This window comes from Athene noctua, chromosome 24 (assembly GCF_965140245.1).
Source record: "Athene noctua chromosome 24, bAthNoc1.hap1.1, whole genome shotgun sequence".
NCBI lineage: Eukaryota > Metazoa > Chordata > Aves > Strigiformes > Strigidae > Athene > Athene noctua.
In genome coordinates, this window is record NC_134060.1 from 1,678,698 (window position 1) to 1,706,458 (window position 27,761).

Sequence of the window (27,761 nt, forward strand, 5' to 3'; positions counted from 1 at the left end):
TTACACGGCGCGAGGGGCTCGGCGGGTGGGTGGCAGCTGGTGGGCCCCGGTCTGCTGGAGGCGGGGGGGTGGCTGGGGGTGCCCCCTGCCCGGGGCTGTCCCGAGTGGGCAGCGTGGCCGCGGGCGGGAGTGGGTGACGCACCCCGGGGTGCCCCAGGGGGGGACGCCCACGGGTGGGTACCCCTTGTCCCGCGCGGCGTGTCACACCGGGGCCCCACGCGTGTCCCCCCGCCCTCCCCGTATGCGCGGCCGGGGGTCCCGGGGGGCCGGGAGGCGGCGGCAGGGCCGCACCGGAGCCATCTTGTGCCGCCGCCGCCCGCTCTGACTCCCGGGGAAAATCCACCGCCGTGTCTTGGCTGCGCCGCGGCCCCGCTCCGCGCCGCTCCGCGCCCATCCGCGCTGCACTGCGGGGCCGCCGCCACTCGCATGCTGCCGCCCGCCGCGCTCCCTCCCACGCGTGGGGCGCCGGCCCGGGCCGCGCCGGGACCAGCCGAGCCGGGACCAGCCGGGCCGGGACCAGCCGGGCCGGGACCAGCCGGGCCGGGCCGTCGAGGGACCCGCCCGGCAGCGGCCGGAGGATGTAGGAGCCGGCAGCGGGGTAAGAGCGGCGGGGGGGGGGTGCGGGGGGGTCGGGGCTGGTCCCGAGCGGGCGGGGGGCCCCGGTCCCGGAGGATCCTTGGTGCCCGGGGTGGGGGATGTGTGTGGGGGGGTGTGTGTTGGGGGGGGGGGCCGTGGGGGACAGGCCCTCCCCGGGGGATGGGACGTGTCGCCCCCCCGGGGACCCATCCATCGCCGCCGAGCGGGTGCTGGGGAGGGGGGGGAGCCGGGGGGAGGTGGTAAGATGGCTGGGGGGGGGGCATCTCCCCGGCACCGCGGGGCTCAGCTCAGGAGCCCCCCCGCGGGGCGGGAGAAGGGGGGGGCGGGGGTCCCCCACCTCCTGCTGCGTGAGGCTTTGGGGAGGGGGCTTGAAGCTCTGAGCTTCTCCAGCCTCTCCCCAAAAGGCGACGCCGGCCAGCCCGGCTCTCTGCCGCCGCGGAGGGCTCAGGCCAGGGCCGGGCAGGCCCGGGACCCCTCCCCAGCCCGGTGGTCTCTCCTCTCGCCCGGCTGCGAGGCGGGGGGGGGGCGCTGGGTGCGGGAGCCGGGTCCCGGTGCGGGGCCGCCGGGTGCTGCTGCAGAGCCTGAGCCGAGCGGGGGCTCTCACCCTGCTCCCGGGCTCCGGGGTCCAGCCCAGCCTCGCAGGAGGGAGGGGGAGTTTTTCGGGGCCCCGGGTCTGGGTGTCTGTCTCCTCTCCTCGCCTTCCTGCCTGGGTTGTGTCGGGGAGCCGGTCCCTCAAACCTGCAGAGCGAGTCGGTGCTGGGACCGCTCGGCTCTCGGCATCCCGTGACATCCAGCCCTGCGTGTCACCTCCCCCGGGGGGCCCGGGGCCACGCAGCCCGCAGTGGGTCCCTGCCTGCTCCCCGCGCCAGGCGCGACGCCCCGAGGGGACGGAGCCGGGTGTCTGGGTACCGGCTGCCCCCGGGGGACTCGGGGCTGGGAGCCGGCGGCCTCCCTCGGTGTAAATCGGGGCAGGATCTGGCCGGCAGCGCAGATTCTCCTTTGGGAAACAGATGTCGTCTCCCATCTCCCTCCGTTCCTCGCCTCCGCGCTCCCGGGGTCCCCCCGCGCGCGGCCACGGCTCCCAGTCCTCGAGGGCCTCGTGTGCTGGGGGACGGAGCGGGGGGACGGTCCCCGAGAGACGGTCCCGGCCACGCGGGGAGGCTGGCGGGAGGCACGCCAGCCCTTCCGCAGCGTTATTCCAGCGCCGGCAGGGCCGGGAGGGAAAAAAATAATCTGGACAAGTGACCGTGGAGCATCTGAGGTTGGGGGGGGGCCCCTCTCGGCTGCGGGGGTGGCGAAGGCTCGGGCGTGGGGCGGCGCAGGCGTGAGCCGTGTTTGGGGGCGCCTTGGGCGTCGTTACCCCGCCGAGCCTGGGCGCCGGGACCGGCTCCAGGCATCCCTGCTGCCGGGAACGGGGTGACACAAGTGGGGCGTCCACATCCAGCCTGGGCGAGTTGGTGCTGAGCCCTCGGTGCCCGAATCTCCCTCCCGAGTGCCAGGGCTTGTGCGGTGTGGGCTGGAGGAGCAGCACCCGGCCCTGGCACCGGGCCTGGCACCCAGCAGCCCGGGCAAGGCACGGGGAGCGAGCGGTGGGGAGTCCAGGCTGGGGGGGCCTGGGGGGGCCCTTCCTTCAGCCTCCCCATCGCTGGCTCGGAGGCAGAGCCACGCCGGGACCTGCGGGACACAGAGCCCGTGCAGGAGGCTGGTGGCTACGCTGGTACATGAGGCTCCGTGGGCCCGCCCTGTGCGCCAGGGCAGGATCGGGCCCCGCGCTGGGGGCTGGTGCCCAGGTAGTGCTGCTGCGGTGGGGGCTGGGGCTCCAGATCCAGGTTTTGCAGACGCTCGTGTCTCTCTGACAAGCTGATCCGAAACCCTGGATCCCACCCAGCCAGAAATTTGGATCTGGAGCCAAAGGTGACTCTTGGCCCTTATTACCATCACGGGCGAAGCTAAAATCTGGATCTGAGCGGCGAGGCGAGGAGCCTGGATCCGGCTCAGGAGCTGAACGCGTGGCTTGTGCTCCTTCTGCCCATCAAATTGGATTTCCTGAAATAGCCTGTTGAAGACCAGAGCCCGGCAGGGACCGAATAACAGGTCACCAGGGGTGTGGAAGCCCCACCACGATCCTGGCTGCCTGCTTCAAGACGTTGGCAGCCAGCAATAATAGTAATATACGGTGCCATCGCCGGGAGAGCGCAGCGCTGGAGAGCTAAGAATAGCAGGCGAGACGTGCCGGCAGCCGGGGGACTGGCGGGGAGGGCCGGGGTGCGCGGCTGGGTGCGTCCTGGGGGACATCCCGGCGCTGGGGTGGATGGGGGGTGGGGGAGGACACCCCCTCGCAGCGGGGGAGGACATCCCCACGGTGCGGGTGGCACGGGGCACGGCAGGTGCCAGCGAAAGGGACGGGGACGTGCAGAGCGGTGCCCGGTGCTGCTGGCCCTGCGTGGAGCCCTTCGGCGTGGCCTCGGGGCTCGGCCAGCCTCGAGAGCTACCTGTGCTGCCAAAGTGGCCTCGGGATGGTGGCCCTCTTGGTGGCCTGGTGATGCCTGGTCCCTCTGCGAGCAGCAGCATGGTGGTAGCCACCCTGGGAGCCAAGGAGGGGGCCAGGCTCTGAGCTCAGCACCCCACGCTCACCAGGCAGGATCGAGCCCCTCCTGCTCGCCCTGCCCAGCGCCCGGCAGCTTGTCAGCATCAGCCATGGGGGGACGGATTGGGCACGGCCACCACGGGCGTGTGGGCCGAGCCACGGGCAGGCCGGGCTGCTCTCTGCCAGCCACGGCAGCGGCACGTGGCAGCCGAGCAAGCGCCCACCAGATTAAGGAGAATTAATTTGTACTTTCCCTGCTTCCGCGGGGCCGGGGGTGCTGCGGGCGCCCGGCGGCCCCCTCCTGCGAGCAGCTGTGCTCCCTCTGCTCCCGTGTCCGCGCCTCCACAACCTGCCCTCAATCCTAATCAGATTTCCCATGTGTGTGCGTGTCCCCCCCCAGCTCACTCCTCCCCAAATGCTGGAGCGGGAAGGAGCCATGACATGATTTCTAATCAGCTTCTGAATTCAGATTTCTCTTGGCTGTCGCTGGAGGAGGCTTTTCACAGCCTTTGTCTGGTGCTGCCCGAGCAGGGTGCTGCTCTGCGGTTCCCCTCGAAGCCGGCACCCCGGGGAGCGAGCGGCTCAGCGGCGGGCGCGGAGGCAGCCGGGAGACCCTACAGAAACACAACGCCGGGCACCCGCAGGAGCATCACGGGCACCCACAGGCCCTGCCAGGCGCGGCCGGGCGGGACCCAAAGCGGGGGCAGCCGGCGGGCACCGGGGTGCTGTGCCGGTGGTGCCAGCTGCTCCTTGGCAAGCCGCCGTTTTCCTGGGGCTCATCCTGCGTTTGCTCCCGCGGGGCCGGGAGGCCAGTGTGGGAGCTGGGCACCGTGCCCCACGTGCCCGTCCTGGCGCGGCTCCGCTGCGGCCGGTGCGTCGCTGGGTTTGGCTCCTTCCCCAGCACCCGGACCTTGTCGGCAGCGAGTTGTGGCTCCGAGCGAAGCCAGGGGATGCAAACACTTCCCAGCGCTGCCAAGCCCCAATTAATAGCCTGTGAATCACGGTGCCGTTGGAAGAGCAGATGTTTGTGGCGCGGTTGCCAGCGCTCGGTGTTCTGCCGAGGGTCTGTTTGGCCTTAAACCAGCAGCTTGGGGTGGCAGGTGGTGGCCCTCTCCCGCGGCGGGGCCGGGAGCCGTTTGGGCTGGGAATTAGCTGAAGTTTTTGGTGGGCAGAGCGGAGCGGGAGAACAGCCTGTCCGTGGGCGTGTGGGGGTGCCGCTTCGGAGCCGGAGGACTGGAAAGCTGCAGGTACCGAATCCCGGCGGGGGACCTGCCGGTGTCCCGTCCCTGGTGCTGCGGCCTCAGCTCGGGGCACCCCCCATCTCCCCAAGGGGCTGGAGGGGCTGCGGTGGGACTGGGGGCCCCAGGCCCCTCGGTTTGGGGATGGCGAACTGGTTGTTACTGGGGAAACGCTGCGTGTCTCGGACAGGGCTGTCCCCGCCGTGGCCGGGGTGGTGTCGGGCTGAGACCCCCGCAGCAGGCGATGCACCCCGCGTCGGTGCTGCCGGGCCAAGGGATTGTCTCGATGTTTCATGTCACGACACGCGGCTGCTCCGGGCTCCCCCCGGGCCCTCGGGGTGGGGGGGGGACTTGGGGACAACCCTGCGCTGGGGGAGCCACGGAGGGTGCTGGGGTGCGGGTGTGTGGGGGCAAGGGCTGCGCGTGGGTGCCTGCGGGGTGCAGAGGGGTGGGGGGGGTGTGGGGATGCTGCGGGTGGGAGCAGCGGGGGGTGCGGGGCGCCCAGCGCTTCAGCAGAGCGGGAGCGGCCGTGTGTCCGCCTGGGTGGGGGGGTGTGTGTCTGTCCCGGTGTGTCTGTGGGGGGCTGTTGTGTCCATCTGGGTGAACAGGGCTGTGTGTCTGTCCCGGTGTGCGGGGCTGTGTGTCCGTCCGGTGTGCGGGGCCGTGTGTCCCTCCAGGCGTGCGGGGCTGTGTGTCCGTCCGGTGTGCGGGGCCGTGTGTCCGTCCAGGCGCGCAGGACTCTGTGTCCGTCCGTCCGTCCGCGCACGGCGATGCGGCGGGGCGGTGCGTGCGGGTTGGCGGCTCGTGGGCCGCGGGTGCCGCGGGCGTGGGCAGCCCCTTTCCCCGGGGGGTGCGTGGCTGCGCGCGGGGGTGGCCGGAGCGCGCCGGGAGCGCGCGGGGGAGTGTCCCCAGCGTGTGCGGGGGCGAAGGCTCCGTCACCGCCGCTCTCGCCGCCTGGAAGGTGCCGGTGTCGGCCCGAGGCGCTGGGAGCGTGGCCGCCGCCACGGGCCGTGGGTGGCCGTGACCCCGGGGACACCTCGGGCTGGGCCGGCGGCCGCTCGCTGCTTGGCCTGGCCGCGGCATGGGCAGCCCGCAGGGATTTCGCAGGAAGAGAGAGAATCCAGCCGCCGCGCAGCTTCCGTCCTCCGGCTCCTGCCGAGCCCAGGTGGGCAACTTCGTGGCTTAGCGGCGGGGTGAGCGGGGGCTGCGGGCGGGAGGGGAGCAGGGGGGGTCCGCGCCTCGCAGAGCCCCTCTCCCGGGAGAGCCCCGCTTTGTGCCCAGCGGTGCCGGGGCAGCCGAGCGCCCCCAGCCCGGGCAGAGCGGGAGCCCCCCAGGCAGCTCGCTCCCCCCCAGAGCCGCTCCTAACCCTTTCCTGGCCGAGTCCTCCTCCCCGGCAGCCGCCTCCTCGTCTCGGTGTGCAGCGTATGGCTCCCGGCCAGCCCTCGCCCAGACAAGCCTCGGCACAGCCTTGGAGCTTGCCCGGCCGGGATGGGGAGCTCCCAGCCCAAAGATATTTCCTCCCTTTCCCTTCAGCCCCGGGCTGGGGTTGGGGGCTGCCTGCGCTGGGGCTGCGTACGCCGGGAGTCACAGCCCGGGCTGTGCCTGAGCTGAGCTCACCCTTGGGGACACGGTGTGCTCACCCCTGGGGACACGGTGTGCTCACCCTTGGGGACACGGTGTGCTCACCCCTGGGGACACGGTGCTCTCAGAGTGTGGGCATTGGGTGAGGGAGCTGCGACCCCGTTGCTCCCAGCCCAGCTCCGCACAGGGCCACCCCGCGCTGGCTGTCCCCGAGCTGTGCCACACTGGGGTCTGTGGCCGGCGATAGGAGTGAGGAGGGAGCGGGCTGGGTGCGGAGGACATGCTCAGAGCCAGGGGCATGTGCTGGCCTTGTCCAAGCCCCCCTTGGGGTGGGTGTTTGTTGGCCTGCCCGTTGCATTCTGGCAAGCAGAGCCCCAGGGCGGCCGGGCCGAGCGTGTCCCGGCAGCGTGGGGCAGTGGGCAGGGCTCTGTGTGCCAGGGACGGGGTCCCTCGGTGGTGGCTGTGTGTTGGCTCGTGGATGGAGCCGGGGAGCCCCGGCTCTGCCTGCCTGCCAGACGGCCCCGCTGCCGGGGAGCGGCGCAGCTGGGGTTGACATCTGTGCTTTGAGCCCTGCCTGTCTTCAGTTTGCTCTTTGGCGCAGTCACGGTGGCAGTCGGGTCCCTCCGTACAGCTCCGGGGCTTCCCCCCACCACCGTGCCTCTCCCTGACACAAACCTGTATTCTCCAGAGTGTTTTCTTGGAGGGGAAACTGAGGCAGGAGGGAGGGAAGTAGCAGAGCCCTCTCCCAATCCCCGTCATCCTCAGGCTCGATCCCACGCCTCACCCTGGGTTGTTTTTTCCTGCCAAGTGATGCCAAGAGCCGGGGGGCAGCAAGGGCGTCCCGGGACACGGCTCCGGGCTGCGTCTGCCCGGGGCCCTGGAACCACCCAGCTCCTCCCGCCGCCGCCTGGCGCGTCCCTGGCCTGGGGCTGCTGGAGGAGCTGGTGGCGGGGCCACGGGGCGGCTGCTGCGTGGTGGTGGTGGCTGTGGTGGTGGCCATGGTGGTGGCCAGGGTGGCTGTGGTGGTGGCTGTGGCAGTGGCCATGGCAGTGGCTGTAGTAGCCATGAAAGTGGCCATGGTGGTGGCCGTGGCAATGGCTGAAGTGGCAGTGGTGGTCGTGGTGGCCGTGGCAGTGGCCGTGGCAATGGCTGCAGTGGCCATGGTGGCTGTGGTGGCCGTGGGGGTGGTGGCAGTGGCTTGGTGGCTGTGGCAGTGGCCGTGGTGGCTGTGGCGGTGGCCACAGTGGTGGTGGCCAGCGCTTCCACGGTGCTGACCACCTCGTCACTGCATGGCCGATGGGTGCGCTGGTACTGGGGGTCCCTTGGGGACATCCCGGCCTGCCCTTGGCCTTTGATGTGTGGCAGCTCCAGACAGGGCTGGCGGGATGGGTGGCCAAGCCACGGCCGTGCCCGCTGCTGCTGGCCCTGCTGCTAGCCCCGCCGTGCCGGTCGGACTGGGACAGGGTGCCACAAGTCGGGCTGCAGAGCTGGGCAGGGCCGAGCAGGGCGCCTGGGGACACGGGCCACCAGGGCTCCATCACGCCCCGCCGGGTCTGGGGCGGCCGCAAAGGCGCAGGGTGGCCGCTGTGGTGGGCCCGGGGCCGCGCGGCTGCCTGGGGACACTGCGCCCACCCTCGCCCCCCGGAGCCGTGTCCCCAACCGCGGTGCCGGTGTCAGCGCTCCCAGAACAAAATGTCAAACCATGCAAATGAGGCTGCGGGAGCGGTTGATTGAAGGGCCCTGCCCCGCCTCGGAGTTGCAATCAAATATGCAAATGGCTCCCGAGGAGGCTAGTGAAGGCTATTAATAGCGGGGGATGAGGCTGTGAGGCAGCATGGTGTTCCTGGAGAGGATGGGGCTGGGGGCTGAGCTGCCTCTGCGTGTCCCTCTGTCCTGCGTGTGTCACCCAGGCGGGCACCCGCCTCTGCCGACACCCCGGCCGGGGTGGTGGGTGCTCCCTGCGGAGACCCCGGGGACCCCAAGGCCTCTCTTTGGCCACCAAGACCCTTTGCAGGGCAGGGGCTGCCCGTGTGCCCATGCGTCCCGCGCCAGTGTGGGTTTCTGCCCCCAACAGCCCTGAGACCCCCCCAGGAAATCTCACTCGTGTAAAACGCCAAGCTGAGGTTTCCCCCTTGGGGAGTCTCACCTCGACCAAGGAGGAATTGGGGACCCCAGGATAACCCGGGTGCTACTGGGGGGCGTTTAGTGGGGTTCAGTCTGGGGGGGGGGAGCTCAGCCTGAAGCAGGCGTCCCCATTCCAGTGTAGGGAAGGAGGAGGGGCTCCTCCCAGCCCCCCATCCTTCCCCCTCTGCTGTCATCTCCCCTTTTCTCTCCCGGTTTCCCTCTGTTGCTGTGGAGGCAGAGGACGTCCCTCTCCTGCCAGCTCCAGTGCCAGCACGAGGCGGGTTCCCCCCGTGGGGCTGGCGGGGACCGTGCTGTCCCCAATGTCCCCTGCCGGCGCGGGGGGCTCGGTGTGTTGGGGCCCCGCCGCAGCCCCTCCGCTCCATCTCACGGGTTTTGGGAGCCGGGAATCACCTGACCTGTTCTGAAAATTGTGGAAGTAAGGCTGGAGACAACAGTAACTAATTATTTAAAATCTGAAACTGGAATAATTAGCCCAATTAACAGTCTCAGGTGACATCTTCTTCCCTTCTGATAACGGCCTGAGGAAGAGGGAAATTAATTAACCCGTCAGCCTGACGTTGGTGGCTCACCACCGGCTCCTCGTGCCCGTCCAGGCGGGCGCAGGGGTGGTTTGGGGGTGCCCGACCCGCTTGGTGCAAGGGCTCTGGGCTTTTCTGGGGGTCTCGGTGCAGGGAGGGGGGCTGCGGGTGAGCCCAGGCACCAACCTAGGCCGGGGGCTGGCGGGTGGGGGGAGAGGGTGCCGTGGTCTGAGGCCAAGGTGATGGGCAGGGGGATGGGGCTGGGGGTCCCCCGGGAGCGCTACCAGCGCGGGTTCGTTAGCGAGGCGGCAGCTCCGGGCCTTTAAGGTTGCTGTGGTAACGGTGGTGCTCCTTACCGGGAGGAGCCTCCTGCTTCCCAGGCAGGGCCCCCCCATCACTGTGGGAGGGGGACCCCTGTCCTGGGACCGCAGAGACCCCCATGTCTGGGGAGGGACACGGCAGGGACACGTGGAGGCGGGTGGTGTTGGGTGTGCAGCTCCCCAGGGGCCAGGCCCCCTCCAGCATGGACCCCCCCAACCCCAGTTTGTCCTGGGCATGGCCGGTGGTGCCAGGCAGGGCTGGACACGCCTGGACACACGTGGACACACATGGACACATGTGGACACGCCTGGACACACCTGGACACACATGGACACACCTGGACACACGTGGACACGCCTGGACACACGTGGACACGCCTGCATCCCTGTGCAGTGCGGGGTGCCAGCGTGCACACCTCCCCGAGTGCCCCCACACCCCCCCCCAGCCGGGACCCCGTCCTCGCACCTTCTCCGCCATCACGGGAGCGCTCGCGTGTGCTGGCCCGCGGCCCAGCCTGGCCCGGGGGTGCCCGCTGCCTGCCCTCCCCGCCACGGCGCGGCACGGGGCCCACGGGGCGCAGAACGTGCCGAGGCGGAGCCCCCGCCCGCAGCCCTGCGGGCGACTCGGTGAGGCCTCGGTGCTGCTCTCAGCTCTTAGAGTTTTAATGAGGTAAATTGTATAAAAAGCTCCGTTTGCCCTAAATGCCCAGCCCGGCGTGAAGCTGCTGCGGCGCAGCCCGGGCACACGGCGGGAGCTGGGCAGGGGGCTGCGGGCCTGGGCACACGCTGCTGGGCTGGGCACGTGGCAGGAGGAGGAGGAGGAGGACGAAGGCGTTTTAGCACATTTGGAATAATTTCCCTCCTCCCTCCCCAAGTTTACAGCTTACCTCAGCGGCTTATCAGCCTCCAATCTCATTAAATCAGGCAAATTGTAGCATCTGATATTTTATGGAGATTAAGGTGTGCGCCCAGACTCTATAATTATCGGCAAAGATGTATTTACAATACCTTGTTGCTAGTAAACAAAAAATAACTTCAGATCAAAGCGCTTTTACAGGGAAATAAATCTGCCGATAGAGCCCCGCTGCGGCGCGGAGCCGTCGGCGCTGCCCGAGGCGGGTGGGCACGGCGGGGGGACGCGGGTGGGCAGCCCGGGGATGTCCCTGCTCCCACGTGCCGAGGCAATCCCCAGCCCCGTGCCTTGGGGGTCTCCCTTGCTGGCATCTCCCATGGGTGCCCGGTGGCACCCACCCCCTCCGGCTGCGGGATTTCCACCCCGGAGACTTCCCCGCTGACACGGGACCGGGATTTCTCGGCACAGGGGTGTGAGTGGCGGCCGTAGCGCCTCGCCCCTCGTTTTTGCACCGCGGTGGGAGTGCTGCGGATTACCGACGCTGTGACACTGGTTTATTGACGCCTGAAGTGGATTTATCCGCGCGGCGGGGCCCGGGCTCACTGCGGGTGTAAATCACCGCGGCACGGCTGGCATGAGCCCGGGCACCGTGGCTACCTCCCGCTAGGCCAGGGCGTCCTGGCCTCCCCGGGGGGTTTTCGTGGCCGGGCTCCCCACGGGGCCGTACGCTGCCCGCCCCAGCTCGGCTGCCCGGCAGCGGGCACGGCCGTCCCTTCGCCGTCTCACTCTCCTGCCCCTTGGAACGAGAATAAAATGGTGCTAATGCCGCAGACGTCCTCTGGAAAGGGCTCTGAGGCAGATGAAAAGCCCTACTTAAGAGTGAGGCCATTATTATTAATAACTTGGAGCAAGGCTGTAAATTCAGCCGACACAGCTATTACGGGAAATGAACCTGCTCCCGTGCTGGATCCAAGGCTGCCCAGGCGTGGGATGGGGATGGGGATGGGGATGGGGACAGGAGAGCAGGGCTGGATGGCCGTGTGGCTACTGGCTGGGTCGTGTCTGCAGCCATTGGGGCAGCATGGCCAGAGGGGGCAAAACCTAGCAGACACCAGCTCCCTCTGGCCTCACTGCAATGATTTCTTGGCTTTTCTGGGAAGGTCAGAGAGGTGAAGGAGGGGACCCGAAGCACAGGTCTCCCCCCCAGCCGGAAAGGAGGTGGCTGAGGTTTGCAACAAGGCTGAGACCTGGCTGAAGCTCAGCACAGGGGTGAGGCAGGCTGTGAGGAGCGTGGTCAGGGCTGGGCGCGGGGAGAGGGGCCGCAGCTGGCACGGGGCTGAGCTGGGCAGGTCCCGCCGTGACCGTCTTGGCGCAGGCTGGCTGTGCCCATCCGGGGAGCGGCCGCGGGAACCCTACACCTCGGCAAAGGTTACGGTTACATTAAAATAAAAATATCCCCGTGCCGTTCGTCCCCCAGCGCCTGCAGCCAGGTCAGCAAAAGGCGAAGAGCTGCCGCGGCTCCAGCTCCATCGGCATAACTTCACCTCTGGCATGGACATCCCACGAACGGCGCAGCCGGGGCACCCACTGGTGCTACCATGCTGGCGCTGGGGGGCTGCGGGTACCCGGGGTGGCAGAGCGGGGTGCGGGGCTGGGCAGGGGGTCCTGCGGGGTGTGGGGTACCACGGGGTGCCAGGGCTGCAGCCACGGGCTCGTGGTGCTGCCTGCGCCCAGCTCGGGAGCTTCTGCGGAGGAACGAGCTTTGATATAAATATCTTTTTGCTCAGCACACGACCTACTTTCCAGACAATGCCATTAGCCTCCCAGCTCCCTCATTCATCTTCTGACGTCCTCCCCCAGCCCGCCCCGTGCTGGCACCCGTGCTGGCACGGCGCGCCCAGCCGTGGTGTGGCGAGGTGGGACAGGTGCCTGGCGTGGTGGCATTGTGGAGACCCCCGTGTTGGGGCTCAGGGACAGCTGGCAGACCCATCCCCACAGCTGACGGGGGGGGTCTTGGTGTCTGGCCCCTGTTCTGGCCTTGTGGGGGGTGGCCCCGTTCCCTTCAGGGTTTCTCCACCCCATCCCAGTGGGTGCTCAGCTCCATCATCCCTTCCCGCCACCTCCAGCCCCGTTCCCTGGCACAGCCCTGCCCTGGCTGGCGAACGGCCTCGTCCAGGGACAGTCTCATCCGGGGCCACCTCTCTGGGGACATCCTCTTCAGGGCAGGGGGGGAGCACGGCGAGGTGGGCAGCAGCCAAGCGTCACCTCTGGGCTGGCCCATGAGCCATGTGTGGGGGCCAGGGCCCCTCCTGAGCTCCCCTGGACCACACACGTGGTTCGGCCGGGGTGGGATTAGGGGCAGGTTGGGCAGAGAGTGCCCGGTCCCACTGGCATGGGACTGCCTGCCCCCCCCCAGCCCCCAGAGACAGCCCTGGCGTCGGTTTTCCCCCTCCAAGAGCTGGAAATGCCTCACAGGGGGCAGGGCAGCTGCTGGTCCCACCACCCTCACACCTCCATGTGCCCCTGGGGCTGAGCCCCCGCTCCTCCCCTGCAGCTAAAATTCAATATTCAATTTGTATTGCTGGTAAATCCGGTAAATCTCTTTTATCTCTAAGCTCTTGTAGCAGGAATATCGGTGGTGTAATCTCCGTGGGGGCACCCGTCCCACTGCCCTTCGCAGCTCCCCAGCGCGGACCATGCTCCCCTTTCCCCACATCCCTGTGGGATGCTTCGGAGGCTGTTGGAGACGCAGGATCCCGGTGCCCATGCAGAGCACCCCAGGGCACAGCACCCTGCAGCACCCACCCTGCCCGCGTCACCCACCGTGGTGGTGATGCCACCAGAGTGACCCCCCTCCCCGCCGTGCCCCCAGCTCACCAGCCGTGTACCTCCCATCTCTCAGCCCCCGCACTGGGCCTGTGCTAAGAGCATTGTGCAGAATTATGTATTTAAATATTTAGGTTTTCATCAGCTTTGCAAATTAAGCCCATCCATTAAAGCAGCCATTCAGGTCCTCTGCTGCTGGTGAGCTGGGGGCTGAGCCATGCCCGGGACTCAGGGTGCCCGTCCCAGCCCCGAGGGGTCCCAGGGGTGGGATGCAGCTTGGGATCGGGGTGCAGTGGCCCCGAGCATCCCTGTGGATGCAGGGACCGAGGGCTCCACGTCCTCGCCAGTCCCAGGGCCTGTCTGCTGGAAAACCCCCGCGGCCCCGCTGCGGGCCGGGCCGTGGGACGGGGCGGCGTTGCAGAGGGAACCGGTTGGGATGGGTGTTATTCGAGGTTGGAAATCGGGGTGTGGAGAAATGCCGGTGGCAGGTCAGAGCTCAGAGGCTCGGTGGGGACGGGGATGGGCAGGGATCATCGCCGCTGCCACGCTCAGTGTGAACGCCGTGCTGCCCCGAGCTCACCAAAGCGGCTTTGGAGTGATCCCTGGCTTAAGTCATTACGGCGTGTGGCCGGGGAGATAAGTGGCTTTTTAAGCCCAGGCAGCGCAGCCGGTCCTGCCCGGGGAGCGTGCGGGTGTGGAGGGCGAGAGGCACAGCTGGGGGGGTGTGAGGAAAGGGGGTTCAGCCACCACCACTGCCGGGCAGGGGCCCTGGCCCAGCCGGCAGTGCCTGGGGGGGCTGACGTCGCCCCACATGCCTGGAAAGGGTCCTCCAGTGGGGATGGGGAAGCCCAGGGCCCACCGCCCGCCTGGGGCTCTGCTGGGCACTGGTGCCCTGTGGGACATGGGCAGAGCCCCCAGGGTGAGTGCGGTGGGGGGGGGATGCCCCTGCTTGTCCCTTCCCTTTGCTGCAGGTCTCGTGTCAGGTCTCCATCCCGCTGAGCTCCCCGGGGTCACCTGCATGTCCCCCCCGTTCCACCAAGCACTGGAGGGGCACTGGGGGACGGTGCTGGCTGCTGCCGGCCCCAGGCAGCGCGGGCAGATGTCGAGTGTGTGTGTGGGAGGGAGCCTGTCCATGGGCATAACTGGTGATGGGCGCTCATCCGTGTGGTGCAGCGTCCACGAACCCTGCGCCAGCTGGTGTGGGCTGGCGTCCCCGCGGCCCTGCCCGCCCTGGGGGTCCATCCAGGGTGGTCTCCCTGCTCAGTGGGGTCCATTCCTGCTGCTCTTCCCACCTCTGACACTCGCCCCCCTCCATGTGCCGTGTCCCAGCTCCCGTGGACAGGCTGGACATCGCTGTGGGGCCGAGGGGCAGCTCGTCCCTGCCCGTGCTGCCTCTGCCCGCACCCGCCCGAGGATGCCCCTTGCCCATGGCACCTCCGTCCTTCTCAGCCAACTCTGTGGGTGATGGCTGCTGGCCCCGGCTGCTCCCCGCTTCAGCAGGGCTTTGGAAGGAGCAACTCTTCTGCCAGGATCCACGTTTGGGCTCCGTGGGGATGGAGCACCAGGCTCCCTTCTCCGCTGGCTCTGCAGCTCCGGGGTGCTCTGGTTCCCTCTCGTGCCCCGGCAATGGGGAGCGTGGCTCTTGCCCTGGAAGAATCGACCCTGGGGTTCGGGGTGTCTGGGCGGGTGGTTCTGGGCTCTCAGGGGGGTCCCGTTCCCCCCGCGGCGGCAGCCAGAGGCACCTGGGTTGCGTCGGGGAGTCCCGGCGCTGGTGGCCGTGCCGGGATCCCTGGCAGCTGGGGCGCGTCGTGGCCGTATTTCCTCGCTCTGCTCCAGGAGTAATTGCTCAGATGGGGACTTGGGGCAACTCCCATCCCTCTCCCGGCATGGTAATGAGTCAAGAAGACTCAAAGACAAATGGCTCATTAAGAAGCAGTGCTGCATTGCAGGATTTTTCATCCCACCAACCGCTGCATCAGCAGAGGCAGCACCTCTCACGCTCGCTCTCCCCAGCCCTGGAGAAGGAGCTGTCAGGCAGCCGGGGCTGGTGCCAAAATTAATCATGTACTTAATAACCTGCCCCCCCCCATCGAGCGGCCTGTCCTCAGCCTCCGGCGCGTGGAGCCGGGCAGCGGCACTGGCCTCGAGCCCTGCGGCACCGGGGCTTTGGTGCCTGGGAAGGGCCCAGCTTGGCGAGGAGGGAGGTGCCGGGGCAGGGGAGATGCCCCCAGGGTCGGGGTGCCAGGGCCCCCCCCAGCCTGGCACTGTCGGGGTGGGCGATGCTGCCGGGCCTGTCGGCGGCCTCGGTAAACACTTTGTGCTCCGCTCACATTTGCCGTTCTTCAGCTGGCATTTGGCCTTCATGACTTTTTAAAAATCTTGCCTCATCCCTTATTTACGGCGGGGCCTGGTTGGTTCCAGCCCCTCGCATCCCTCTCTGGGCAGCACCCGCCCGCAGCCCGCTCAGTTTGCTTTCAGTAACTGGCCTTGATTTCCTCATGGCATTGGCCACGTTTGCCACGATCTTTGCCTCCTGTTCTCTCCCCTTTCCCCTTGCTGCTCGCCTTCCCCTTCCCCTGGCCAGCCCTTGCCTCCTGGGGTGACGAACCTCTCCCTAATGACACTCTTCCCTGCCTGACACAGCTAACGAACCGTCGGTGAGCTGCTTTCAGCTCATTCAACTTTTAAGAAAATAATGACTCGGTGCAGAATTATGCACTAAATTGGGCGATCTCTTACTAAGCCCCTCTTTTTTTTCTAGGCTGAGTAAATTTTACTAATATAGCCTAATAAAATAACAGAGTAATTAGCCATAAAATAAAATGTTTGCTTTCCACAATCCTCTCGCTTACGACGAGTTGGGAAAAAGTAAATAGATTAAAAGCGTGGTGGAAATGACCTGGCGTTATTCCATATTTATTTTCTTCCAGTGACCGTAGATCAAATTTGCTCAGCTACTAAGTGGGAAGACCACTTTTTTTTTTTTTTTTTTTTTTTTTCCCAGGCTCCAGCTTGTGCGCGGTGCCGGGCGTTCACGCTGTGTGTTTGTTCTCTCCTGCTTTCATCCCCAGCCATAAAGATCCCCAGCAGGACCCGCGCTGGCAAAACCTCGCGCTAATTTGCAAAGCAGAACGGGCCGAGCTCGCACCTCTGCCGGGCTGGCGGCTGGAAAAAAATCCCTTTGCTCGTGCCAGAAAGCCGGGGCGGCAGGAGGAGGTTTTGTGGAGCATATGGCCGGATCCGGAGCAAATCAAAGTCGATGGCGAGGCGGCCGCTGGGCCGGCTCGGGCGCCCGCTGGCAGGGAATTGCATAAGAGGATGGGGCAGAGGATGGTTTTGGGGCTAAGCTGGGCAAAACACGTGTCCGCAGCCGTGCGAACCCGGTGCAGGCAGCGCTGCCTACGGGGCGGCCTCAGGGGAGGAGGGAAGGTTGAGCTGCTGAAAAATTACACAGGGAGTTGGGTCAGGCTGGTTTGGGGGAACAACACCCTTGTTTTTCCTCCCTGAGCTTCATCCCCCTCGTGTCACTCCCCCCCCAGAGCCTGCTGCCCCTGGGACACCCAGCGTGGAGGAGCTGCCGCCGGCCGGGGCCATGAGGACAGCATCCCCCTGAGCGCCGGGCGGTAAGTGCCCGCGGGGGGCTGCGTGGGAAGGGCGGGGTGCTGGGACCCCCCGGGCGTGGGTCCGTCAACCTCTTGGGGTTTGACCTGGCAACGCTGGCAAACCCCGTCCTGCCCTGAGCCAGGGTGGTTTGCTGAACCCAGATGTTGCGGTGGGGTTTTACTGTCCTGTCACCTCCCCAGGGGTGACCCCGGAGCTGGAGGAAATCTGGGGGGACCCCACGGGGTCCCGGGGGAGTTCAGGCTCCTGCCGCGGCTGCCCCGTGTCCCGGCAGCCCTGGGCCTCGGCACGGCGTTGCCTCTGAGGCAGAGATCTCACCGGGCGGCTGCCGGGAAGCAGAAAGGCCTCTGCCCAGTGACCCTGTGGGAAAGGGAGCAGGACGCTGGATTTCGGCGCGGCCCGTGGCACCGGGGGCTCCGGGGCCCTCTCGACCCTCGCGGAGGGGAGAGACGTGGTGGGAGCAGACGTCAGAGGGGAGGTGGCGGTGGGGGGATCGCCAGTGGGAGTTTCTCCAGGCTTTGGATGCAATAAAGGCAAGAAGCGAGTTATTTGTAATGGTAATTACGCTCTTCCAGTTTATCCTAGCACATAATTGTGTGGGCGGTAGGTTCCCACTGGTGGTAATTACCCCGGTGTTAAATGGCACAAAATTCAGCTGGGCTGGGCTCTTCCCCCCCACTTTTTGAGTCTGGTTTGGTGGCACAGGTCCCCTCCTTCCCCAGGGCCGCGCAGCACCAGCGGCCTTCGGCGGGACACGGCTGAGCCGGAGCCGGCTGCCCCTGCCCCGTGCAGCAGCCTCCTGCCTGCGCTGCCCGCCCCGACGGGAGAGGGGAGCGGGCCGGTGGCTTCTCCTGCCCCCTGCACGTGGCCATCCCCGCCGGGACGTGGGGACGGGGACCCTGGGCCACGCTGCCTCTGCTGAGACCCACAGGATCGCCCCAACCCCTTCCCCATCCTCAGGATCCCTGCGGAGGGACCGGCTGGTCCCTGGCTGGGGTGCAGGCGCCTGCGTGGCTTTGGTGGGCTGGCACTGGCCGGGACGTGGCATCCTTCACCCTGGCGTGTCCCCATCCTCTGCCATCGCCCCCGCGGCTGCGGGGAGCTGCGGCAGCGTCGCCGGCGCGGCGGCGGGGCCTGGCTTTGTTTAATTCCTGCACCTGCCGAGCACAAAAGCTCGCCGGGCTCGTGGTGACGGGCTGCTCAGCTATTTTGACTCCTTCTTCCCGCCGCAGCGGCAATATTTGGATCAGCTGAGAGCTTCCCTCCCCGAGCAGGAGATGATAGCCCAGCCCACGGCGGCAGAGCTGGGACTGGGAGCCTGTCTGTCCGTCCGTCCGTCCGTCCGTCCGTCCTGCTGCCGACTGTCGGCTCAACGCCAGGGCAGGGGAAGCAGCCCCCTCCCACACTGCTCTGCCTGCTCCTCGTAGCAGCTCTCCCGGGAGGGGAGAGGCATTTCTTTTTGCGAGAGGCTGCAGCATCCTTCAGTTAAGACGCAGCAATTAGGGAGCCTCATTAGAGCGGGAGCGTGATGGTGAGGGCGGGGGGAGGCGCAGGACCCAGCCTGGCAGCTGGGGAGGAAGGTGGCGGCGGAGGCTGATTAGGGCAGATGAATTCCCCGGGCGCCGTCGCGGCCCCGTCTGCTGCTCGCTGATGCCACACGTGTCACCACGCGCCCCCGTGCCCCTTGGGACGCTCCTCAGGGAGCGAGTCCCCCTCCCCACGTCTATCCCCACTCCCCTCACGGCCCCGGCCCTCCCGGTGAGCCCCGTTTCCAGTCCCCACGTGTCTAACAGACCCTGTGTCCCACGGTCACCTCCAGCCGGTCCCAGAGATGGGCTGCCCACAGCACCCTGCCCAAACATGATAACAAGAGCATTAACAACGCCTGTTAATTAGCCGAGCTACGCTGGAGAATAAGTAATTTCCTCATTTACAGTCACAGCAAAGGCAGAGCCTTTGGGTGACGGTGAGGAAGACAAACCTCCATGGGTGCGCGTAGCTCCAGTGTCCTGGCAGCCACCGCGGGGCTCAGCCTGGCTTGACGCCGTCCGTCCATCCTGCTCCCCGTCCGTCCGTCCTGCTCTGGCGTGGGGATGCCCCCCCCGCAGCACGGCCATCCCCGCTCCCTGGCTCTCCGTCCCTGGGGGCTGCCAGGGCCGTGGGGGCCGGCAGGGTGGCTGATCTGGGGCTCCATCCACAGCCGGGTGCCACGGCCGGGGCTGTGCGGGGAGGATGGGCTGGATGGAGACATCAGAGCGCGGCCCCCCCCCGCTCCGCGGCAGCTCATTAACGGCTCTGTGAATCGCAACGGCTGAAAAACTCAGCCAGAACCGTTTTCCTAATGGAGAAACACTTCATAATATTTGGTGTTGGAGAAGAAAACAAGTTTCTGATGATGGCAGCGTGTCCTCCCTCACCGTCTGCAGGCCCCGCGCTGCCTGCATCGCTGCCGGCGCTGCCTTCTCCTTCCCGCTCCCCGATAGTGCTCCCCCTGCCATGCAGCCAAGCTGGGGGTCGCCCCGTCCCCCGTCCCCTGTCCCCTGTCCCCCTCACCCCGTGGAGATCCAGGTTTCTGGCACTCCACCTGGGCTTTAGAGGGGCTCAGCTGGGGCCGCATCCTGCCCTGGGAGCTTCCCACCCCCCTCGGCCAGTTCCCACGGGACAGCCCCAAGGTTTTGCCGTCGGTGGGGTGCAGAGGGGAGCATGACGCTGTGCCTGTCCCTGTCCCCGCAGATGAGCCCGCAGGGACAACCCTGCAAGATGCCGAGGCTACGGGGTGGGTGCTGACACCATGAAGGGCTACCATGGGGAGCGTAGCCAGACACAGCCCTCCTCCGGCCACCGCTGCCGCTGCATCCCAGAGGACTGCGAGCATCCCGCCGACTACGTCCAGCACGGCCCCGAGGGCCGGCCGCCGTACCTCCTCAACCCCAGCGAGCCGTGTTCCCTGGAGCATCCCTACTGCCCGGTGCGGAGCCCCGGCGCGGCCAGCGAGTGCCCGGGCGGGCCCCTGAGCGAGCTGCCCTCCGCCAGCGCCAGCAGCACCTTCCCGAGGATGCACCACGCGCAGCAGCCCTACGACTCCTGCGACGAATGCATGGCGACCGCTCACCCCGCCAGCAAGATCAACCGCCTGCCCCCCACGCTGCTGGACCAGTTCGAGAAGCAGCTGCCGCTGCACCACGACGGCTTCCACACGCTGCAGTACCCGCGGGCCGGCGGCGCCGAGCCCCGCAGCGAGAGCCCCAGCCGCATCCGCCACCTCGTCCACTCCGTCCAGAAGCTCTTCGCCAAGTCCCACTCCCTGGAGGCGCCGGCCAAGCGGGACTACAACGGTGCCAAGATGGACGGCCGCGGGGACGGCTACCACCACCACCACCACCACCACCATCACCACCACCACCACCAGTCCCGCCACGGCAAGCGCAGCAAGAGCAAAGACCGCAAGGTGGACTCCCGGCACCGGTCCAAGATGATGGGCTGGTGGAGCTCCGATGACAACCTGGACAGCGACAGCAGCTACATGGTGTCGGGCCGGCACGCCGCCGACCAGGGCACCCAGTACTGCGTGGACGCTCCTGAAAGTGCCTTCAGAGACTTGACCTTGAAGAGTCTAAAGGGCGGCGGGGAAGGAAAATGCCTGGCCTGCGCTGGCATGTCCATGTCTCTGGACGGCCAGACGCTCAAGAGGAGCGCCTGGCACACCATGACCGTCAGCCAGGCCCGTGAAGCCTACCCCAGCGCCGGCGGCACCGAGAAGACCTTGATGCTTCAGGAAGCAAAGGCCAAAGACCGAGCGTACCAATACCTGCAGGTGAGGGGCCAGGCAGGGCAGGGGGCTGCCACCCCGGGGACTGGTGAAGCCGTGGGGCGAGCTGGGTTTGGGACTGTCCATCCCAGCAGCTTGGGGTGCCTTGGGGACGCTCCAGCTCAGCTCCGTGTCCCCATCGCCTGCGTGCTGTCCCCTGGGGTTCTGTGCCGGTCCTTGCTGTCCCCTCGCTGGCAGTGCAAAGCCCCATCTGCCACCTCCTGCCCCATTCCCGCTGGATTTGGGGTCAGACCAGCTCCTTCCTTGCGGCTTTTACCCTGCTTGTGTCTGGCTGGGTGCCACCTCCTGCCTCGTCACCGGGCTCCCTTCTAGGGCATCCCCTTCCAGTTAAAAACTCATTAAACCTTCTCTCCATTTCCCGGGGGAAGGAGACACGTCGCGGCAATGCTGTGCTGGCCAGGGGCGGGAGGTGGCTGGGACCCCTCTCCACCAGCACTGGGGGCACCAGGGCAGGGTGCCGGCCCTACCACCCTCCCCAGGGAGCTGGGGGAACACCGTCCCCCTGCCACACCCCAGCAAGGACCCCGTGGTGCCGGCGTCAGCGATGCGTGGTGGGACCGACAGCTGCTACGTCACCACCCACCCTGCTCCTGGGTCCTGACCGTGGGACCCTGGACACTGTGCGTTCTCCACGCTTGCCTCCTGCTCCAGGTGCCACAGGACGAGTGGAGCGGGTACCCAGCGGTGGGCAAGGACGGAGAGATCCCGTGTCGACGGATGCGCAGCGGCAGCTACATCAAGGCCATGGGCGATGAGGACAGTGCCGACTCGGATGCCAGCGCCAAAGTATCGCCCAGGGCGGCCACACGGCGAGACAGCTACCGCCGCTCCTCCAGCGCCGACCAGGCCAGGACCAAGTAAGGGCTGTTGCCTCCTGGCCCCGTCACAGCGCTGTGGGCAGCAGCGGGGCCGTGGGCCACAGCTCCCTGGCATCGTCCTCGCTCATGGCTGAGCCTTGTCCCTGTGGCGGGGACCGGGGGGGAGGTGGATGCGCTGGGCTTCAGGGAGGGACCCCCTGCTGCAGCCCCGTGCAGAGGCTGGGGAGAAGAGGCACATTCAAAAGGAGACGTCTGGGATGTGCCCCAGTGCCAGTGGGTGATGACCTGGCTTCTTGTCCCCAACCCCACTGCCCAGAGCGGGCACATACCCCTCCGGTGGCCCCGCAGTGCTGGGGGACAGCTCCATGCCCCCGAACAGTTTTTGGGGCAGTTGGGAGTGGAGATAGCGGCGGGCGCTTCGCTGCGGCTGCGTTTCCGAATGCTCTGCTTGAATGTGTTGCTTTTGGTGCGATCCCTTCTATTCCCACTGTCTCTCATTAGGTTTGCAAGTAGGCACTATTCTGATTCATATATCTGTAACTGTCCCAGCTGCTGCACGCCACCGCGAATGCTCCCCCGGGGACAGGGCTACGGGCGCTCCTTCACCACCGGCCAGGTAGGGCCCCACGTCACGGGCACGGCGGGGCGGGTCGGGGCAGGGGCTGGTGGTGGGTGTTCCTCTGAGCATCTCCTGCCCCGCTCAGCCCTGGCTCACCGCCCCCAGCCTCACCCGCCGCTCTCCCCAGATCAACGACGAGCTCAACCACCAGTTCGAGGCCGTCTGCGAGTCGGTTTTCGGCGAGGTGGAGTCTCAGGCCGTGGAGGCGCTGGACCTGCCCGGCTGCTTCCGCATGCGGAGCCACAGCTACCTGCGGGCCATCCAGGCGGGCTGCTCCCAGGACGACGACTGCCTCTCGCTCTTCTCCATGTCGGCCCCCGCCGGGCCACCCCTCACCAGCAGCATCCTGAAGCCCAGCACTTGTGAGTCCTGGGGAGGGGTGGCAGGGGCTCGGCTGCATGAGGGACCCCTGCGTCTCCCTGCCTGGGCACTTGCCAAGGGCTACTGCTGCCCCTCCGCCTGCCCCCGGCCCCGGGTGTGAGCGTCCCGCTCTGGGCACGAGCATCCTGCTCACAGCTCGGCCCTGGCACAGGCCATGGGCATCCTGCTCGTGGCTCAGCCCCGGTCGGGGGGCTGCTCTGTGCCCCCAGCCCCCATTTGCTGTTCCCTCCTTCCCTCCACCTCCGTCCCTGTCTCTGCCCCTTGCTGGGTGCTGCAGCGGTGTGGCCCGCGTGGGTCTTGGGTGGTTTCTGTTCCCTTTCTGGGGATAAACTGGCCAAACAGCCCCTCTGAGCTCCCTCCTGGCTCTCAGCCAGCTGAGCCCCGCGCTGCGGGAGGAGGTGGGCACTGTTTCCCCGGGGCCCCTTGTTCGTGGCGGGAAATGAGCAAGTGTCTGTGTTTTCACGTGCCTTTTCATCCTGCGCCTCTCCCACAACAGCCTTCAGTTACAGAAAAGCTCCACCTCCCATCCCTCCAGGAACCAAAGCCAAACCCCTCATCTCCGTCACGGCGCAGAGCAGCACCGAGTCCACCCACGAGAGCTACCTGCCCGCCGAGGTCGCCCGCAGCCCCGCGTGGTCCAAAGACGCCGCGGCCCGCTGCAACTCGGCCGAGAGCCTGGAGAGCTCCAAGGTGACGGCTGTGGCCCTCGACCTGCCTCCGGTCCAGCCCCGCGCCGCTCCCAAGCCCTCCACGCTCATCATCAAGGCCATCCCCGGCCGGGAGGAGCTGAGGAGCTTGGCTCGGCAGCGGAAGTGGCGACCCTCCATCGGCGTCCAGGTGGGCTTCGCTCCTCCCCGCGGGCTCCGAGCCGGCTCTGGGCCTGCCCGTGTGGCGTGGGTGATGCGGGGCCTCCCTCCAGCGCTCTCCCTCTGCCCCTCGGCAGGTCGAGGCTATCTCTGACTCGGACACGGAGAGCCGGAGCCAGAGGGAGTTCCACTCCATCGGGGTGCAGGTGGAGGAGGACAAAAGGTACTGCGTGGCCGGGCTGGGCTGAGACCTGACACACTCACTACACCGGGGGATTGAGTCCCTCCAGGGCTCCCTGAGCTCCTCACACCGCTGCCCTGCAGAGTCTTTTCCCTCTCTCCTCTGGCTGAGAGCCCCAGAGCTCAGCACCGTCCCCATCCCGGGCCGGCTGCTCCCCACCTGGGGCAGGATCTGACCTTCACCCTCACACCTCACTGCGGTGACCGGGCTGCCTGGGGAGGGGGCTCCCCTGCTCCCGCCCTGTGTTCAGGCCTCCACTGGGCTTTGAGCCCAGCCCAGGCGCAGATGAAACGTTTGGGCTTTTCTGCAGCTAAACATGACATTTTGGCTGAGGTGGGAGCGCTGTGTGCCGGGACCTGCACAGCCTGAGGGAGGGGAGCTCCGGCAACGTGCCCACGCAGCCCCAGTGCACGCTCCTCTCCATCCTCGGTCCAGCGCTGGTAGCCATGGAAACGGGCTAAGAGCAGAGGAGATGGGGGACCGGCAGGTTGTGGCTGCTCAGGGCTGTCCCCGCAGCCCCAAATGCTCCGGGATCCAGAGCGGCATCCCCAGCCCCATCCTGCCTGTGGGCATCCCTCGCCCTGCCCCTGCCCGCCATGGCATCCAGTGGGGGGGGACGGGATAAGGGCTGCCAGGGTCCCCACGCGCTCTCGCTCTCTGCAGGCGAGCGCGCTTCAAGCGCTCCAACAGCGTGACGGCGGGCGTGCAGGCGGACCTGGAGCTGGAGGGCTTCAGCGGCCTGGCCGTGGCCACCGAGGACAAAGCCCTGCAGTTCGGGCGGCCGTTCCAGCGGCACTCCTCCGAGCCCGAGTCCGGCCGGCAGTACGCCGTGTACAAGACGGTGCACACGCAGGGGCAGTGGGCGTACCGGGAGGATTACCAGCTGCAGTACGACACGGTGGAGGTGCCCCGGCGGGACGCCTGGATGGAGCGGGGCTCCCGCAGCCTCCCCGACTCCGGCCGTGCCTCCCCCTGCCACCGCGACGGGGAGTGGTTCATCAAACTCCTGCAGGCGGAGGTGGAGAAGATGGAGGGTTGGTGCCAGCAGATGGAGAGGGAGGCTGAGGACTATGACCTGCCGGAGGAGAGTGAGTCAGGGGGGTCTGCGGGGTTGAGAGAGCCTGGGGCTGCTGTAGAGCTGGTGGGGCACAGCCACGGTCCTGCAGTGCTCCCCCCTTGGGACCACCTTGGAGCATCTCCCCTGCCAAGGCTAAAGACGTTGGGCGGGGCAAGAAACACCAGGAAACCCCCTGGGGCTAGCGGGGTCTGGAGGAGGGAGGAGGTGCGACGTGTTTGGGGGGGTCTGAGCTGCTCCCCCCGAGGGGGTGTATGTCCCTGGTGCCCAGGGGAGAGGCTCCATGCCCCGGGGTGCGCTGACTGTCTGCTCTCCCCCCACCAGTCCTGGAGAAGATCCGGAGCGCCGTGGGCAGCGCCCAGCTCCTCATGTCCCAGAAGGTGCAGCAGTTCTACCGCCTCTGCCAGCAGAACATGGTGGGTGCCGGGCAGCGGCGCAGCGGGGTCAGGCATGACGGGTGGGGGCGGTCTCGTACCCTTAGTCAGCGGAAAAGGGACTTTGTAATGCCCTGGGGGAGAACTGGATAGACACCCCCACCCCGCTAGCAGTGTGGGGGTGGGATGGCCACGTGGCCAGTAGGGCTGATGACACGTTGTCCCTCTGTCCCCACAGGATCCCAACGCATTCCCCGTACCCACCTTCCAAGACCTGGCCGGCTTCTGGGACCTCCTGCAGCTCTCCATCGAGGACGTCAGCATGAAGTTCGCGGAGCTCCAGCAGCTCAAGGCCAACGGGTGGAAGATCGTGGAGCCCAAGGTAAGGGCAGGGCTCTGCCGCTGGCACTTGTCCCCCCCCCCGTCACCTCTCCCTCCCTCCTCCTCCCCAAGCACGTCTGCACCCAAACCGCTGCTGCTGGGCTGTCGCCAGTGACTGCTTTTAGCAAACACTTGAAAAACAGAGCTGGCAAAAATCGAGGCTAAAGAAGGGGCTGTTCCCCTCTGCGGTCTCGCAGCTGGATCACGGGGTGTTTCTGGGCAGCGCTGCCCGCAAAGGGCTGGGCAGGGGCTTTGTGAGCACCTTCGCCCCCATGCAGACAGACAAAGGGACGCCCAGCCCTGCCCTGCAACTCGGTGTAGGGCAGGAGGGTCTGTGGGGCCGTCTCGCCGTGGCTTTGGCACCCACAGCAGCACCGCGCGTGGGGATGCCCATCCCACACACCCACCGGGACGCCCGTCCCGGGGGGTCCCAGCCCTGTGCCCACCCTGAAGCCGCCGTTGTCTCTGCAGGAGGAGAAGAAGGTGCCTCCCCCGATACCAAAGAAGCCGCCGCGCTCCAAGGTGCACCCGGTGAAGGAGCGCTCCCTGGACTCGGTGGACCGGCAGCGGCAGGAGGCCCGCAAGCGGCTCCTGGCAGCCAAACGAGCTGCCTCCTTCCGCCAGAGCTCGGCCACCGAGAGCGCGGACAGCATCGAGATCTACATCCCCGAGGCGCAGACCCGGCTGTGACCGCAGCCTCCGCTTTTCTACCCGGACTGGACGGCGCGGCCGTAGCTCACTGTGACGGGGGGCCGCGGGGACACCCTGGGGCAGCTCTTGGCCCCACTCACAGCTTCTCTCTTTTCTATCTTAGACCTTTCGTGGATCCGACGGCGGGTGAACGCAAGCCCGGTTCTGCCCCGTCCCGTTGCCCCCCCCCCGCCCGCATGCCCCTGCCAGCCTCTCCCGGGGTCCGGGGCTCTCCCTCCCTCTGCCCTCCCTGGGGCCGTGTCCCAGCTCTCTGTCCCCTTCCCACCCCCCCCCGCCCTTCTGCACCCCCCACCCACCCCGAGCCTGCGTCCCAACCGAAAGAGAGGTGACCCTCAGCCCCCACGGGCTGGCGGAGGGGAGGGGGCTGCAGGCAGGCCCCCCCCCGCCTCTCTGTACTCAGTGCAATCCACAGCGTGTGGTGGGGACAGGCCCCCCGGCCCCTGCCCGGCCAGAGCCCCCCCGCCCCGCTCCCCGGCCCTGCCGGCACGAGGCTTTGGGACGTGGCGGGGACAAGGGTCTCCCCTGCGCTGCCCCTGCCTGCCTCTGGCTCGGGGGCCACGGGGGACCCAGGGCTCCTTCCCCTCTATACATATATAAATATAACCTGAGGAATAAACCAGAAACTCCACGTGACCAGCGCCGTGTTCTGGCTGGTGGGACAGACCAGAGCAGCAGAAACTCCCAGTCACGGCGAGCCGCCCCGCTTCCCTCGCACGGAGCATCGCGACGCGCTTCTGCCCTTCCCGCTCAGCCCCCCTTCCCCGTCCGTCCGTCCCTCCACCCGTCTGTCCCTCCACCCGTCCGTCCTGCCCTCCCGCCCGCCTGGAGTCCGGGAGCACCTCTGCAGCGTGGCACTAGCTGGGGATGGGGGACACGGTCCCCCCGTGCCCCGCTGCCGGCGGGAGCTGCTTCCCTGGTGTGCGAGTGAGGGGGTAGCGGTGGGGAGACCCGCCCGCAGCCCCTTGGCACCCGCGGTGCCGGGGACCCCCATGGCTCTGCCCCACGCCGGGCTCGGTGCCGGCGGGTGGGTCGGGAGTGTGGACATGGCCAGCAGCTGCCCCTTGAGTGCGGGGCTGCTAGAGATCACCCTGGGGGGGGGTCACCCCTTCCCCCCCAAGCTCCTGGTGCCCCACAGGGCCAAGGGACACCCTGGGATGCTGCTGAACACAGACCCAGGAGCAGGGTGGGGGGTACTCAAAGGTCCCCTCCAGGGCAGAGCAGTGTGGCGGAGCAGGAGGCGGCATCTTTCCCATCCGCAGTCCCTCTCCAAACATTCTGTCCCCCCCCAGTGTCCCTTTTGGTGGCAGAAGGGGGGAGGACCCCATCCCCGTCCCCCACCCGCCACGCCAGCAGCCCCACGCAGCATCACCAGCCACCCCCGCCAGGTAGGGCCAGTGGGTGCCAGGTAGCTCCCAAAATCTGGGGCCAAACCTCACCTGGGGCCCTCGGGCAGGACGGCGGAATCGGAGGCAGCTGGGGGGGGGCCTGCTCGCACCCCTCAGGTAGCAGGGGGGGCCAGGGCCAAGCAGGGGGCCACCTCGCTGGGGGTCCCTCGCTCCAGGGGGTCCGTCGGTGCTAAACACCTCCGGGACGGCAGCGCCCACTCAGCCACCCAAAGCCCTTTCCCGCCCCGCTCCCCCCCACCACCCCGGATTTAGGGATGTGCCTGGGAAGGGCCCCCCGGCCCCCACCCCGGCCAGCGCCGTGCAGTGACCGTGACACGTGGCTCCCTTTTTATTGTAACGAACCGCCGCAATTAATAAAGATGACTTTGGTTACTCCGGGCCAGCGGCCACCTCCCCGCGGGGACGCGGCCGGCACCGGGCTCGCCTTTCCCCTGTCTACAGCCCTTTCGTGTCCGTGGGGTGGGAGAGGGGGGTCTGTGGGGTGGGAGCGGGCTGTCGTGGCGTGGGAGAGGGGGGTCTGTGGGGTGGGAGCGGGCTGTCGTGGCGTGGGAGAGGGGGGTCTCCCTGGGGCAGCAGATCTCCCTGTGAGGGAGCTGGGGGGTGTCTGAAGGTCTCCCCGTGGGTCTCTCTCCTTGTAGGCCTCTTCCCGTGGGTTTCCCCATGGCTCTTTCCCTGTGGCTCTCCCCGTGGGTCTCCCTGTGGACATTGGTGTGGATCTCCCCGTGTCTCTCTCCCTGTGGGTCTCTTTTCTGTGGGTGTCTCCCCACGGCTCTCCCCCCACGGGTCTCCCCCCCCGTGGCCTCCCCCGTGGCTCCCCCCGCGGCTCCCTCTCCC

At 67.5% G+C, this 27,761-nt stretch overlaps 1 protein-coding gene across 2 annotated transcripts; it reads left to right on the top strand.

Annotated features, from left to right (window-relative positions):
• Window positions 1–311: 311 nt before the first annotated feature.
• Window positions 312–27,328, top strand: DLGAP3 (DLG associated protein 3). 2 transcript variants are annotated; one of them, XM_074926321.1, is made up of 12 exons: window positions 312–598; window positions 16,205–16,288; window positions 19,020–20,100; window positions 20,767–20,972; window positions 21,435–21,549; window positions 21,680–21,914; window positions 22,430–22,770; window positions 22,877–22,962; window positions 23,644–24,068; window positions 24,380–24,471; window positions 24,668–24,811; window positions 25,282–27,328. In XM_074926321.1, exons 3-12 carry the CDS (start codon window positions 19,078–19,080, stop codon window positions 25,498–25,500), a joined length of 2,886 nt encoding a protein of 961 aa, XP_074782422.1. In that variant the 5' UTR covers window positions 312–598; window positions 16,205–16,288; window positions 19,020–19,077; the 3' UTR covers window positions 25,501–27,328. The 2 variants fall into 2 exon arrangements, with proteins under 2 accessions (XP_074782422.1, XP_074782423.1); XM_074926322.1 differs by having other exon boundaries at window positions 21,483–21,549.
• The last annotated feature ends 433 nt before the right edge of the window (window positions 27,329–27,761 follow it).

Bases quoted from the DNA above. Each gene is read 5' to 3' on its own strand.
- DLGAP3 (XM_074926321.1), top strand. From the start codon at position 19,078: ATGAAGGGCTACCATGGGGAGCGTAGCCAGACACAGCCCTCCTCCGGC. The intron at 20,973-21,434 runs GTAAGGGCTGTT...GTCTCTCATTAG, and splicing joins GCCGACCAGGCCAGGACCAA to GTTTGCAAGTAGGCACTATT. The intron at 24,472-24,667 runs GTGGGTGCCGGG...CTGTCCCCACAG, and splicing joins GCCTCTGCCAGCAGAACATG to GATCCCAACGCATTCCCCGT.